The 17,062-nt window shown below is 38.6% G+C and overlaps 1 protein-coding gene across 1 annotated transcript in view; it reads right to left on the bottom strand.

The window, feature by feature from the left end:
- LOC143152616 (uncharacterized) overlaps positions 1-15,856 on the bottom strand; it is a 48,155-nt gene extending 32,299 nt beyond the window's left edge. The window contains exon 1 of the mRNA XM_076322926.1: positions 15,403-15,856. Coding sequence (XP_076179041.1) covers positions 15,403-15,407 — 5 coding nt within the window. The 5' untranslated portion in view covers positions 15,408-15,856. The remainder of the gene's footprint in view (positions 1-15,402) is intronic.
- Between the last annotated feature and the right edge of the window lie 1,206 nt (positions 15,857-17,062).

Genomic DNA, 17,062 nt, shown 5'->3' with positions numbered 1-17,062 from the left:
TATTGAATAAATTCTCTTGGTCCTTTGACAATCTGTCTTCTGCATTTATATAATATTAATCACCGATCATTTTTATATCTTTACATTTTTACCTCATCTTAAATTTAACTTAATGAAAAATATATGCACAGTTATCCTTCCCATCACCTTCGAGCTAAGCCAGTCGTGTAATATACATACACAGTTCATCGTGAGAAGATTACATGTTTAATTTCTAAAAAATTACCAACTTTAATTGCAAAGATTTCTACAAACTCTCTCTTTCTTTCTGCAGAGATCTGTTGTTTTGCGAACAAGTTTATTTCGACATAAAATTTACACGTACCCAATAGTTAACAAGTATGTCAACTCTTCTAATAGCATGGTTACGGATGATCGAAGTCGACTGCCATAGGTAGTCGCGATCATGTAATCTCTTGCTTTAACCTTCACGGTGTTAATACGAAATGCCAATGTTTTTCTGAAATATAATTCTGATAGTTGCAAAAACTCGACGGAACTATTCCCATTCGTATTCAAAACGTAAAATGTGCACATATTTTCGAAACTGATTTCAGTGAAAAAAAAAACAATAATAAAAATGTTGACGTAAATTTTTTTTCCCAATTTAACCTTGTTCCCAAGTTGTAATTATTCATTTGCTTCGACGGAATGTGCAATAAAAAAGTGTCTACATATTTAATAAAAATCGAGTCGTTCCATTGGACATTACAAAAGTGTTTGCAAACAGGCAGTTTATCGATGTAACACGGTGTGAGGTATTAAACATTAGTCGTGTCCGTAAGTAGAACGAACTGCGCTACCGTAGTTCGAAAAGAAAATTATCGGACATCTAAAAGCGACTGTAACTCAGAAAAAAAGCTCAACTTGCATAAACTTTCTTATATTTCTCTTTCAGAACACGCGGCGTACTGACACATCGATCGCGCTAAAATTTTAAGGGTCTTGATATCACGGACGCGAAATAAAAGGTAAAATCTCAAAAATTCCATTATTCCTGGACTGAAAAAAAATCGTGGGCCAGTCGTCGCACGTGCGGGTGATACTTTAAAATGCAAAGTGGGTGTTGACACGAGGGAAGGAATTCTTTCTTTTTTTTTTTCAAACAAGGTAAAGTTCTTCGTATCAACGTTCACGGCAGAAAAGATTATCCTAAAAATGGAGCAACGCTTTTAAGAATTTATGCCTTCATCAGGGATAATCGATTCGCCAGGACCGTATCTCGTTCGTAAACTAGATGAAGCCGCCTCCGAATAGCCGGATTATTAAACAGAAAACGTTTTCTGAAACCAAACGCCGGCAAAGTGTACGCCGATAACTTCGCTAATTGCCTTAGAGACGTCGTTCAAGGTTGTTCGGTGTAAAATACGAGATCTCGAAGTCGCTGCGAAAGAATAAGGGAAAAAAGAAGAACGCGTCGAGAGCAAGAAATTGCGGAAATGTCGATATTTTGTGGAACTTTCATAACCGGACGAACGTTCTACAAACGCAAGAGGAAACGTTTTTCCATTAACCGACTATTAGGTACTCTCTGACGTAATGGAAATATTTTCCAGGTGCATTACACGGGAGATTGATCGTAGAAAATTTATTCAATTGGCGATACGCGTCATTGGTTGCTTCGGATGCAGTTAAGGCAATTTACATACTTAATTACGCGCGACGAACATTAGAAAAAAAAACGGATAATTCCTATCGAGGCGGCAATTATAATTGCCGTAGCTCTAGCTTCTCAAATATTGGCAATTCCTTTTCCAGCGTCAATTACCACACCGTACAGTTCCATTTGGTGTATTGACTGTCTACGATACTATCATTGATAATGCATTTATTCCAAGGTCGTTCGTCGCAAGGAATTTCCACGATTACACGGTTTGTTACACTAAAAGTTCCATTCACCGGGACTGTTAATTAACCCGCGGTTTAATTAACTTTCGGTTGCAAATCAGATCGTTCGGTTTTTTACCGATTCCCTTAATTAACAGTCTGTATTCAACAACGTCACTATAAAATCAGCATTTTAAACAAGCACGCTTGCCAAACTCCATTTAATTTCGGGGTACGCATGAATATGTATGCGCCTTAATTCGCGATTCCTTCTAGTCTAACGTTTACTGAATTTGTTTGCAATCTTCGCACGTAAATGTATATATATAAAAAAAAAGGAGGGAGAAACGCGCGCGCGCGCGCAAGGCTCGTGAACACGGTGAAAATTTTGCAACGTTTCGCGAATTCGTGAAACAGAAGAGCATCCGCGAATTACGAAAATTAAACCGAGCGATCGCGGCGAGCATTTCAATCAACTCTCGAACACACGGTAGATGAATACGGTGCTATCAATCGCGAAGGAAGTAAGGCGAACAAGCGTTTCCGTTTTAAAGCTCGGAGTAATGAACATCGCAACAAGTAATGCATCGCTTCGAAACGTTTTTAATCGCACCGAGCGTGTGTCATTTATTAACCGTACAAGATTAACGTACAGGGAAACGTATGAAATGACCACGTGATCGGTCTAGAATATTTTCAACGCGAATCATAAATACCCCCTAAATGGTATTCTTATCTCTCGGTGCAAAGTTTTACATTTATACTCGTACGTTTGTATTCGCGCGATACGCAAATGAACTGGAAAATTAGTGTCTCGATACATGTATAATTGAGGATTAATGTTTGGATATAAATACTACGTTTCGTTCAGTTCGGATCAATGAATCAACACGTATCTCGTTGCTCGAATTAATATCTTGGAATCGCTAACTTCGTAACGGTAAGGACACTCGAGAAACCTGCTCTTATCGATTAAACATTAATACTGGAGTGAATGAACTTTTTCTCATCGATTACGAAGAGATTACTCGACAATTAATAGTCGAATAATTAACAAGTTCTCGATATCGCCAAGAATTTCATTTGTACGAAGAAATAAAAGGAGAACGTTTCCCTCGCGCGAAAAGCATAATCGTTCCGTATCGCGGACGCGATTAGAATGCCTGGATAAAAAATTCTGAACACGATCGTGGATTAAAATTGACGGGAAACGGGTCGTTTTCCACGTGAAAACAATAAATTTTCACCAACGCCCCAGCATTTTAGCAAGGCTCGATCGCGACACTTTGCATTTCACAGCGTCAGCTCGATTCGACTCGTTCAAGGACTTGCTGATATCACGAGGTGGATGAGAGCAAATCGCGGACACGGTATCGGCAATCGAGGAAGCAAAATGTCGCGTATGTGTAACGCGAAACGCCTCAAAGGACTCGTCTTACCGTTTACCTAACCGAGCCGATGCAATTTCGTGGATTGTCGCAACCGGAGCCAAGAAACCATTTCGACAAATTCGCGTGTTACATTTTCAACGCCCCGATTCTAATCAAGAAACACGTTCAACTCCAAATGTCTTACCTGTGAAAGAATTTGCATACAATTGAAACGTAAAATACATTTCAAAGAACATTTATCCACCGCTATTTAAACTTTCCAATCCCACAATTCCCTGCAATACTCTTTAACCGAATGAAAATTGATCGATCGATTTGTATTCCTACTTGCTTATTAAACTATTTCGTTGTTCTTCGTACTTCGGTTGTAGTAGGTGTTGTACAATTGGTGTGCTAAGTGAAGAACATTTATCCACCGCTATTTAAACTTCCCAATCCCACAATTCCCTGCAATACTCTTCACCCGAATGAAAATTGATCGATCGATTTGTATTCCTACTTGCTTATTAAATTATTTCGTTGTTCTTCGTACTTCTATTGCAGTGGGTGTTGTAAAATTGATGTGCTAAGTGGGTATTGTAAAATTTACAGGTGCACCCTGCGCGTTAAAACTGAGAAAAAAGTCCTAATAAACATAAGCCTCCGAACCATTTATTTTTGAGCTACAACCACTTTAAGTTAGAGCGTGAATAACACGCTCCTCGTCGGTAATGGAGGCCATTTTGAATATTTTCTACAAAATATGCTGTAGTGGTTTTACCATCGTCCTAAACGGGAACAAAAATATTCTACAAGGCAATCTACTGGTTCGAGGCAGACTGAGATGTACGAACTTGGAAGAAAAACGATCTCTTCGTTGACGAGTGTATTTTTGAAATTATTCTCGTAAATGAAAATCGATGTACATTGTCATCATCGTTATTATTACGCCTTTATTACGCAAATTAAGAGAAAGTGCGCGCGTCATAACAGAATGATCGTTTAATTGCGTAAAAGCAACGTACGTAGCCGAAGGCTTTTAAACCTAACCTAAAATCGTTCCAATTATGTAAAAATAAAACGATCCGTCCAATCTATTGAAAAAAATGTCAGCTTTCGTCTAGATCTTTCCTCCGAAGAATATATGTACGCATTTTCTCGAAAGTACTCAATTGAAGACAATATTTTTTAATAAAGTCCAACTCCCCAAACTCGGCGCACATTAGCTGCATTTTTTAAAACGCAGCGCGCAATTTTTTTTCGAAATTTAAAGTTCTTTAATTTTTCCTAATATACAATTTGTAGAGGAAGATTCAAGGGAACAGGATCATATTTCTCAACACGGGGTAATGCATCGTTATACTTTTACGTAGCCACAGGTTGCTGGTAGTCTGCGATTCTTCGTGTAGCTGACGTCGTGAGAATGCATTAATATATTGTCTCCATTTTGGTAAATGTCGCCGAAGAGATAATCGAGAAACGTTGGTGCAATGTACTCTCTCTCTGTCGACGTGAGATCCTGTTCGAAAATTTGAAAACACAATTCTCGTGCAAGTACGCTTCTGAAAAGAATTAGAGGTTCGTTAGAAAATTCCAGGCGACGAATCAAAATTCAACGACCAATCGAACGACATCATCCTTTCGTGAAAAAAAGTCTGCCTCGTGCAGCATGTTGCGACCGTTGAAGCATCGCGAAGTTATTCGAGTGGCTGTTCCTCTAATTATTTTGAGCAGCATACGTAACGTCGCAACTTTAATCGACGCGCGGTCGCAAGGACGCATTCTTTTACGAGGAAATTTTACATAATTCCGAAACTTTGACCTTTTCTTTGTTTTTCATTTAAACGGCTCTCTCGCGCGCAGAACGGGTAAAAAAGCTAACTTCTTCGGCGAGGAACTGAATTATAAATACGTAATACCATCGCAACCGCCTAAGGAGCTTTGTGTTCGAGTTCGTTTAAACGCTCTTGAAAGGGCCACGTTTTAATTCGGTTGAGAGAACAATTTCGTTGATAAAAAAAGAAAAAGAAAAGAGAGAGAGAGAGAGAGAGAAAGAGAAACGGAGGAAACGAAAGTATAACGGGCAAATGAAAGGACTGAAAGAAACAGCCAGAGAATCATCCTTGAAACGCGACCGAGAATACCTCGTTGGAACTGAAAGTCGAAAACGGAGCTGAACCAGATCTGGACGAAAACAAGTTGGATAGAATAGAACGATTTGAACGCGCGAAACGGTAAAATGTTACTGGAACTTCACTCTTCGGGCTCGATTCAGGTGCGCCAGGTGAAATTTAATTGACAACACCGGGCCATCGAGGTCTGCGAGTTTCGCGTCTAACAATAAACACCGGTTACTACTGCAACGTTGGTACTGTAACGCTCAGGTAAGCAACGAAGGAAACTCCGTGAAATAAATAGCGTTCTCTACCGAGAAACGAGAGAAAAGCAAAGGTAAGAGCGTTCGTTGTGCGATTTTATGAAACGTTACATAAACAGTCGCTGTCCGAAGTTACAAATACAGCGCAGCCTCCATTACCCGAAATAACAGAGAGAGAGACGACGGTTCGGATAAGGGAATGTTGAGACAACGAGATATTCACTTCTCTGAAACTGTACCGTTTTTTCATTAAAATGTAAACATCGATCGTAGAAACGCGACAACAGTCCGTGAAAAACGTTCGTGCAAGGAAACGATTTATTTTTCAATCTATTCAAAAGGTCCTGTCGCTTTCTCGACGTTTAAAAGTGAACAACCATTTCCAGTTTCACGAATCTTTCGACGATCTTCGATGTTAAACGGCAACGTATCTAGCGAAATATAGAAAGAAAAAGATAACGCGCAGAGAGCACGCGTGCACCGAAATTATTCGACACGTTATCGAATTTCGTTTCACGTAGTCGCGCGTTCTCTTCCACACTGTTCCAAACACTTGTTCATTCGCAACCGACGCACGAAAAATTAATTCGCGCCTAACGTACGAGACGCCGATTCACTCTTACGCACGACGATACATACGTGAATTCGCGGAGCGAGGATGCGTACACTGTAGATTTCGAACTAAGTTGTTATTACCGTACCAATGTTTCAATAAAAGGGGATTTTCTACAAGGGCGCACTCCGTTCGGATAATGCAACGTTGAAGTAGTAGAGCGTTCGGATAATGGGGGAGGTTCTACTGTACTTTTATTTCCCAATCTGTACAACAAGGATGCCGGTAGTTTACAATCGGCCGGCATAAAGTGCGTTGAAAATATTCAAAGATGGGAGTCCGTGGAGGATTCAAAGTACCATCGGGCAGAAGGACTAACTCATCGCGGAGAAAGGTATTCTCGGGCAGCTAATTTCACGCATCGAATTCCATTCGGGAGACAAAGGAACAGAAAGAAGAAAAGAAAAGAAAAAGAAAAGAGGAAAAGAAAATATAGAAAAGGGAAAGCTGTACACGATCGTTCGGGAAAGAAATGTTCGTTCTCACCCTTCGTTATCCTCTTCCTGCCTCGTTTCTTCTTGATTCTCCGCGTCCGTCATGCTTGCCCCGACCCGATAGTTTCTTGTCTACCGATCACGAAGAAAGGGCTACTCGCCCAATGGGAGCATTACCATCCCAAGGAAACAACAATCTGCTCGTTTGCGATGATTTTAACCGACTGTGAGCCACGCCGATAGAACAAACGAAGAAGAATGCACGATCGAGCGTTCCTCCCGGACTGGACTCGCTATCAAATTTTGTTCAACTGGCTCGCACGAAGTAGCCCAAGGCATCGTTAACTGTTACGGCTTCTGAAATCCCGCAAGCACCCAATTCTATTTTGTATAATGCCATAATGTCATTAGGGGGCATCGAGTATCACGGTGTTTTCCGTTTACGGTCTGTTAAAGACGGAAAAACGTCGAAACTACGAGAAACGATCGTTCTCGAAATACAAGCAAGCACAGAGAGAGGGGGAAGGACCAGATGGATCGAAACATTCCTTCCTTTTAATTCCTGCCAAGTGGAACGTTTCTTTAAACCGATTGTAACATATCCTATTCGCGTCTTATTTTACTCGACACCTTTGCTACAACCGTATAATGTAACAGGGGGCAACGTACGGTCGTAATCGCTCCAACATTATGCGAAGCACTCGTAAATCAGGTAAAATTCTGGTAAACAGTGACACGAATGCGAAACGTGGCGGTATGTGGTTATTTATACTACACGTTATGGAAAATTAATACGAATTTTTCGTTTTCGTAATGGACATTAAATCATTCAAGTGTTCGCTTCTCTGATTAGTAAGAGAGTACGTTTCGTTCGATAACGATAATGTAAAATAATATTCGAAGAGAAACGTATGCGATACGTTCTGTAAATAATACATGACGTAATTTTGTTTCTTGTTACTTCGACAAATGAAGACCACGTTCGAACCGAATCACTCTGTTGATTGTTTCTGACGAAAGCTTGAAAAACACAGCGACGTCCTTCAGCTTTTAAAACACTCGACGGTCGAGTATTTGAACAATTTTAATCAATTTTCATAAAACGTAACCGAGTATGTACGATTCGTTGTCCCATTTATCGAGTTTCCGTGCAATCGTACTGATCGTTAACGGTGGAAAAATTGTGGGTGCGGACAACCACGAGAACCGAGAATAGAAAATATATTCCACGACCCGTGAATAATACGCGCCCACTAAATGCGAACACACCGATAATGCGATTTTACCGCGCAAAATATACCCGAATACCCGTGAGTTACGTCTGATGCAATCTTAAAGTGGATGTGTAAGTATGGTCGTTTCTAAATCTTTACGAAAGAATTTATTACATTAACCGCGACCATTGAATTCGCTCGTTGGTATTACGCCGCAGGTCGAAATTGACAGAGACAATAATTTGCATAGGAAAGTTACTAACGTCGATTCAAAGTCAGGAAGTGAAATTGGTGAAATGAAGAGGATTTTGTCGAAAGAGTGGCTTCCTTTGAAACGGATTGGCAGTTTAATCCTGTGCATATAGGAACGCTAAAGGAATACCTGCGGTCATCGCGATATACGTTCCACGTTATAGAATTATTATACACAAGATTAAATCCTATAGTTGTAAACAGTACATGGTATTTAATACACCCTTATGCAACTTTCTAAATACGTTGTAAAACATCGTTCCTGAAATCACTTTCAAACACAATCCTACTGTTCGACGGTGCTCGGTGAATAACTTGCTTTAAGTGACAAAATAAAGGAACCATTAGACCGGCTCCGTTACGAAAGCTAATTTTCCAGGAGCAAGACGGCAATAACCACGTAATCTCACTTTCATTTCCGTCCGGCATGCACCGTAAAGATTGTGTATTCCTACATGATTACATCTAATTGCAAACCTAGCACGTACACGCCCCGGCTATGAAGAGCACCGCGCGAACGGTTCGTATTCCTCTCGCGAACGCTTCGTGCTACAGACCAGGAATACCGACAGTCCTTATCGTTACGATGGACAACGTAAAAAGGAATATAGTAATTACTCAATGTACGTGCGCGTCAAATAAACACCGCGATGGAATTGTTTATCGAGTCCCGTTTCTAAAGCTTTTCGTTCCTTTCGATGCGATCCACTTCCTTCGAAATGGACAGAAATTTAAATATCAACGTCGTGAGAACGGTACGTCGTGCCAATGGAAAATTTAATTACGATAATTCGCAACTTTATCGGTTCAATCCATCTAAGAATATTTAAAATTACGTAAAAGTTGAACGTGTTACACGTGTTCGCCAATGTGCCCGAAGAGATTGAGCACAATTGCAATATTAAACTTAAATCACAATGTGGCATGTACGGCTCGCGCGGTGTTAATCCGGAAGGAATTAATTTAAAAGTTAAAGTCCATGGTCGTATCCATATACTTTGAACGTTACTTGAGTTGAAATCTGATGAGAGAACCCTACGACATCCGAGTTATCAATTTAATACAAATGTTTGGTATAATCGGGAAGAAGATAATTCTATATTTAAAAAAAAAAGGAAAAAAATGAATCGAAAATATAGAATAAATGCGTACTTCTGTAAAAGTTTCCTTAGCGAATAATCGATTTCTGAAATACATGTACTACACTGGCATTTGACTGGTGTAAGTCTCAATACCACGGATCTCAACATTATCGTATTTGTACGCTAAGCATGCAGCCATACCATGGACTCATTAAACACGCTATTGACAACCAGTCAACAAATACGATCACAATCCCCTAGAACGAACCATAATCCCTATAAATGCGTATACTAGAGGGTTTGGGCACCTTTTGACGATTCTGGAGATACTGGAAAATCCTGATGGTTCTAAAATTCCCTAGGCTCAAAAATTGGGAAAATTAGGCGAAATTTCTAAGATCTCTTCTATATTTTGAGATCTCTGAAATATCTAGGGACCTCCCGAGGATTCTGGAAATACCAGAGAGATCTTGGTTCCAAAGTTCCCTGGACTCGAAGAATTGCACAGATTTGGTGTGCTTTCTGGAATCTCTTCGATACCATAGGATCTTTAAAGTATCTTGGGATCTCCCAACGATTCCAGCGATATTGAGAGATCCTGGTGCCAAAGTTTCCTAGACTCGAAGAATCGCAAAATTTCGAATCGAAACTTCGTGGATCTCCCACGAAATTGTCGAGTTCACCGTTATGTCCTCATTATCCCCGAAATCGTTCAAACTAAGACCTCCCCGTACTACCGAAACCCACAGACCTATTTTAGATCCCGTGGGACCCGTATCGGGTCTGTTGAGTCCTCGATCGATGAGATCGCGTAGGACGACGTTATTGGTAACGACACACTTGAATAACGGTGGGCGAGATCATGTGGGATGACTCCTGCTTGTCAATATAGGGTTTACTGAGTCCTGAATAAACGAGATCATGTGGCACGACTCTTATGCCGTAGGTGTCGAGAATATTGAATCCAGGTCGAAATCGTGTCGGATGACATCTATGAAACAAGAACGTGCAGAGAAATCCGTAAAACTTTGAAAGTTGAAACTCACCGTTCGAGTACAAGCCCACGTGTTTCCAAACTCGTTTGCCTCGACTATAAAACCCCGTGCAAAAGGTTCTATTCCATGTTTCTTTTTCTTTTTTATTTTAATCGTTAATTAAAGAAGATATTTCAGTCCTCGTCTATACAACCGAACTAATCTAACGATAATTAAAATTATTCATAATTATCGTGCCGGTAAAATGATACCAAGAAATAGAACTCTCGCTGACCCACCTAGACTCAAATAATCTCACTCGCCACGGCACTGTACACACACCACCGCAATGAGATAGTAGAAGTTTCAGTAATCCACCTACGTCTTATCCAGACATGACGTGAACTTAGCCAGAATCTAATACCGAGCTTAGGTTCTGAATGAATTCTTGAGACTCTTGCAGTGTTCGCAGAGACTACACCACCACAACGGTCTGATGATTTCAGAGAACTCTCGGTGATATCGGATGAATCCGAGTGCATCGTTAGAACTGTTTCTGGATCAGTATTGTCCACGTTGATTTCGATCCAACTGCGATTGGTCTGTATCCACTTGTCGAAAGAAGTCTGTGTAGGTCAGTAATTTTCCACAGTCCTAGTTCGTTACATCTGAACGAACATTTCGAATAATAGAGAATTACGCAGAATAGTTTCATTAGAGTAATTGGGCTCCGATCTCAGTTCCTACGAATCTCAACGTTTTCATCTGAACGCTGAAGATCCAAATGGTTCCAGCTGACTCGCCTATATTCCTATATGGGTTAATGGATGTTCGATCGGATCGATATAGTTCATGGAGCAGTTAGTGTGAAGTATGCGAGATCTGGTGTTACAGCTTTAGCAGAGTTTATGTACATTATATTGGATTTCTGTAGAGCACCATGAATTGTATTTAATAGAATCGTATCGAGCCTGTTTCAAACATGCTTAGAGGAACAAAAAATAAAGCTTCTGGTTTATACAAACTAATGTAGGGGTAATAAATTTTCAAAATGCGCAAATATAAATCCGGTGATAAAAAAATTAATTCAACTTTCTTTTATAATATGTACGTAGCTTTTGCTATACGTGTATAGTATTGCACAAAAGCATAGACAATGTATCAGAATATCTGTCATCACTTTGTTAATAAATTGAAGCTCACTGAATATCATACTGACTCTTTTCTTATTTTTAAGTGATACTTAATACAAGTATTAACTTGACAAACGATTGATTGTGTTTTTTTAAATCAAAATATATATCTCGTAACCTTTTCCTCCGGTAATAGCAACAATTCTTTCGAGGTTGCTTTCAAGGAATTTTTCGATAAAATTATTTGGTATTCTTCGCTATTTGGTTCGAATGATTTAAAAAATTACTGTTAATTCTTACTATAAAATTCGTAACGCAAGTGATCGAAAACTTTTGCACAGTACTGTATAGAATGTAAAGGACAAGGATATCTCGATGTGCATACGTAAGAGTGCTATTCATTTCCCTATTTGCAGCATGCGTGATACTCTTACATATGCGAGTGCACTTCACTGACTTTGGCTTTGTACATTCCCTTGGCGCAGCCTGAATCGTGCCTATTGTGAAAATGTAACGAAGCATCGCCTAAGCAACTTCTGATGTTCTCTAGACAACTGATCCATTCTTGTTTAATTTCCTGCGTGGAAAACAATATCGATGGCATAAGCATCCTACCAACCATAGCGTGAAAAGATCCTTTTAACAAGTGTTAATAGAGGAAATGTGTCTCTTATTCGAATAATAATTCAATGGGACAATTACATAAACAGTTTTCCATCTAAACAATCCTTCGAATAATATACTCGTTACTCTATTATTCGTATAAAAAAACTTTTAACTCATAGAATATTTGTTTAAAGCATCGAAACGTACCATTTTGAATAAATGAACTAAATTCTATTTATTTTAATATCTTAATAAAATATTCCAAGTCCCGTTTGTTCTAATGGCAAAGAACCAAAAATATTTTATTAGACCATTTAAATAAATATAACTTGGAATATCTCAAAAAATTCATTACTGATAATAATTATTTCTCTTTATTATTTCGTGACAACGTTGCAATTGTCGGAACGTCGGATCGGTAATGATTAAAATCACAGCAATAAATTTTAATAATACAAATATTACTTTGTAATCGCGTTGCGAATATCAAGTCACATACATATGTACGTGTCGCGGCAACTATAATACTTAAATGATTCAAAGAGTACCTTGTAATTCGAATGAAACGCTTGCGTTCTAGACACCACCCATCCTTTGTTAACTCTCAAACGCGCAATAACAGGAAATACGTATTCACGGCTGTTATGTATTATTACGCAACAATCTGCAACCTATGTGGAACATATCATGGACAATCTCAAACTATTTCAATTGCGCGATGGTACAACGCACCGTTAACGATTAATCTTTATTTTTAGAAACAATGCCGGAATTTCAATCGCAGTATCGTTTTTGAATTATTTTTAAATGTTCATCAACTCCATTCGGGATATTTTACAAACACATCTATGACTCCGTCATACAATAAACAAATTTTAATAGAAGTAAATTATACCGTGTCACCTTGTACGGATGACTTCATATTGTAATAGCTTCTACATTTTTACACTTGCATACATATTAAGCGTACGCTGTAATTATACACGACTTGCAAGCTAATCGATTCAACCTGTTACAACGTTAAATAATCAACTGCGCCATAAAGTTGTTATTTTACTAAAAATATAAAACACGATACAGTAAAATCAGATATTAATACACCCTGCAACATATCTTTGATAATAACTTGGGTCAAATTTCAGTTAAAGTATTCGTAATTTTATTTTATTTTTATAGAAAGATTGGTATCTTAAAATTGTTCACTTAATCGGAGAACTACAATTTTTAATTTAATCATTTTCTCTGTGGCGTTACTTTCACGAATACTATGTGACATGGATTCATAAAGGAAAACAGACATTACCATTGCATAAAGTACTATTTAAAAGTATCAATCAACATTTATCAGACTCTTTCTTGGATTAAACATTTTATGAATGAAACAGTATCAAGTAACGAGAAATATAAGAGAGGAGAGTACGAAAATTGAGAATGTAAGAGCATCCTAGAGAATAATCTGTGATAAAAGCTTTCGTCTCAACTTCAACTGAAAAGCAGAGTAACACAAGCGCCGATATAAATTCATGTACTGCACTACATAGACGAAGAATATACTTTCATCTCAAATAAGAAAGGAGTATGATACGAGGACGACATGAATGAAAAGAATGTACAGAAGGGAACAGAACAAAATTTGTGAAGAATGTAACAAAGTGTATGCGTTTAAAAATATCCTTGAGTTGGATACGAAAGTGCAATTGAACATTCACGAAAGAGATATAAACCGTTTTATTTATAAATACTCTAAAATTAAATATTGTGGAAAATTTTAAACGGTGATTGCTCATTTCTTACACCCGCGTGGAAACTTTTTAAATTTACGATAAATATAAAAAAGTTGATTATGATTTTTTTAATTAAATACTTATCAAAATAAATTGCATTTATTTGTCTCTTCTGCATATTAAAAATTTAATCTTAATATCGCTACGACTACATACACCTACATCTAGCTATGTATATGAAGAGGACAACAAAGTTCGTAATAAAGCAGCCTATGCAAGTGACTTTGCAGTCGCAATAATAGCTCGAAATGGAAACGTGGCCTTCTTGTTATTACAGAGTAAATTCTCTGAATCATCTACTAAATACAATTACGCGCGGACCTTCTGGAGACAATTACATACGATTAAAGTATTATCTGTGGTATGCGAAATGCCGAGGATTAGTTGGTGTTTCATATTTAATGAAGCAACAATAATAACTTCAATTCAGAATTGAAATGTAAACAATCCTTTCAGTCAACAAATTCAAAACTTAGATATCTTTCATTGTACATATACAAGCTATTAAATTAATTTATCTTAGAACTTAAATGGATAAAATACCTAATTCAGAAAGGAAATAACTAATCGAGTATTTCAACAAATCTAGTTAGTATTTGTTAAAAATCTGAAACTTTTACTGAAACTTGAAATGTTCGTTCTATGCATCGTTGTGTAATTTATATTTATTATAATTTATATATATGAATAATTATATTATATTACTACCAATAATTTTCAGCCAAGAAGACAATATTTTTGGATAATTACTCCAAATCATTGCTAATAATAATATTAAATTTATCAGAAATAGAATCATAAACGTTCTTCATACAGTGCACCAGTTGTTTAGTCAAGAATGTAATAATTACAAAACACACGATCAAAAAGTATACAGTCTATTGTATGGGGCAATAACGAATATCGTTTCGCGTCAACAAATTGAACACGTCAACGAGACTTGTCTAGCAGATAATACACAATAGAATTTTGATCCTTCCTGACATATCTTAAATATAGAATTAAATTTAAAAAAAAGACATTGTAAGAGTATACAAAGTAAAGGACTCCAATACGCACGACCTTGATTTTAGCCTGAAAGGTGAATGTACAGACGGTGGCAAGGACACCAGTGACAAGTGAGATTCAACTTAATATTATATCTCTACTTTCATACACCGATTACAGCAATCGTATTTTACAGCCTAAGGACTCATCACATAAGGTATATGTAAATAATTCTTACGAATCGCTTCACTTACGTCATGTTACTTTCTATAAATCATTTGTTTCGATACAATTCGAGATCTGTAAGAATGATAAAAAGTCATCTTTCTTTACCATCGCCTAACGATCGAAAACTGAAAGTTCACGTACAACATAGCAATGTAAAAGGACTAGCACCTGTCCTTGCACTCCTGTCCGCGACACGACACCAATTATTCTCACGTTTCGTTACGACTGATTTCGTAATCGGTCTTATCGCGTGTTCCCCACCGTTATCGGGAAATCGCGAATTAACACGAACCACCACGAAGCCGACTTCGGTCGTCTCTCGACAGAAATCGTCAATTTCCGTCGAGTTCCGGCTGTCGCACGAGGCGTCAGTCTCATGCTCCGCAAAACGAATTCTCAAACATTCGTCGAACGTCGCAGAGGCAACACGGATGTGTGACAATTGTGCCCACCGTTAGACATCTGTCACTTATTTACCGAACAAGTTCGTTTTCGTCCCGTTCGAATTATTCTACGCTTACCTCATCGAGCGTAGATTCCTCGTGGTTAAACCGTCTCGTAGTCAACTCCTCATTCTTCCTCTCTTTCTTTCCTTGGAAGCCAGCATCGTAGCCATGCGTGTGCGAACGTGGCCGTTCCAAGCGACGATCACCGCCATGACACACGATTCCCTGTTCCCGCGGCGAGCGGCTCCGAAACGAACATTTCACAATCTCACCAACACACGCGCGACAACCAGCGGGATCTTTTCGGCGGCCGGCAACAGGTCGCGGCACTCGTTATGCCGTGACACGCGACGTCGTGTTATTGTTTATTGTTCGGTCGTAACGCACACGGCTACGGTGTCGGTAGCGTCGGTGCCGCGCGTCTATTTCGGTCTCCTCAGGTAGGAGAGAAGGGACAGCGCAGTCTGACTCGGACGAATGCTTGGCGACACTATTAACGAAGCTTAAGAACGACCACTCTGCAGACCGAAAGAGAGACAGATGGTCAGAAACAGAGTAAGAGTAAACGTGAAAGAGAGAAGAAATACGAGACTCAAGCCAGCGGCTACCCATTATAAATAGTTGCGACTGCTAGCGATGGATGTAATACCCTCTCGTCCACCAGGTGGTACGACTGTTGGTATCGAGAGTTCGATTTCTTCGATAGACTCGCAAATCGAGCCTTAAGGTTAAATTAATAGGGTAAGTACGCACGATCGGAGGTATTTAAAGAGTGATTTACAATCTAAGTATAGAAATATACTATGGAATTGTTTGAAAACGGCGCGCGTCGAGTCGCTCCTGTCGATAGCGGCTGGGTCAGTTAGAAAGAGACGAGTCGGAAAGAAAAAGAAAGACAGGAAACATCGACGGAAGTATGCACGTAAAAAGGAGAGAGAAGGGAATGGAAAACCGCATCGTATTCGCTCCGTCTTCGTGCTTTGCGTCATTGTTCCGTCACTAGAGTCTGCTTTGAATTTTAACGGACTGCGGTCCTACACGTAAATTTGCATGATTTCCGTTCGACAGATGGCGATCGTCGATTTTACAATCTCGTTGTACCGGACGAATTGGAAGAATGAAAATATTCGCGTATAGGAACGGATTCGTGCAGTACGATTCAAAAATATAAAATACAAGAGAGTTATTAATAAATATTTATTTACAACCTCTATTCGCTAACGATATGATAAACTTAATTTGAATAAAAGTATTATTTCAATTATTATCACCTAATACATCCCAAAAGTAAAGAAAAACCTCGTCCAGTGGTTTTGTCATTGTTCAAAAGATATAATGGAAAATAATTTACTTTAGAAAAAATATCCAAAATAGTCCATTTTGAGGACAGTGCTTAAACGTTACGGAGTATTTTGTAACGGTATACGTAACTGACACAAACACAATTCAAATTATATAATATTTTACTTATTTCTCTAGTGCGACCAAATAGTTTCTGCTCCCTTATTTATATGTTCAAGTTTCAGAATATTTCTGTTGAGTACGAAATTTCCTAAGGTACTAAAATTCGCACGACAGCTATCATTAACCACCGAAGTCATGTTGCTTATTTTGAAGAGGAACGTTTGTTGGCAACACTTCGGCGTCTTGTACCTGTTTATAAGTTTTGGCGCGAATCCGAGGTATCATTACGTTTGGCGGGCATTTGTAGAAGGATCATAAATCGATCGATGTA

The sequence above is a fragment of the Ptiloglossa arizonensis genome, chromosome 11 (genome assembly GCF_051014685.1).
Source record: "Ptiloglossa arizonensis isolate GNS036 chromosome 11, iyPtiAriz1_principal, whole genome shotgun sequence".
NCBI lineage: Eukaryota > Metazoa > Arthropoda > Insecta > Hymenoptera > Colletidae > Ptiloglossa > Ptiloglossa arizonensis.
Note: the sequence above shows the minus strand (reverse complement) of the source record. Positions and strands in the feature narration are given on the sequence as shown.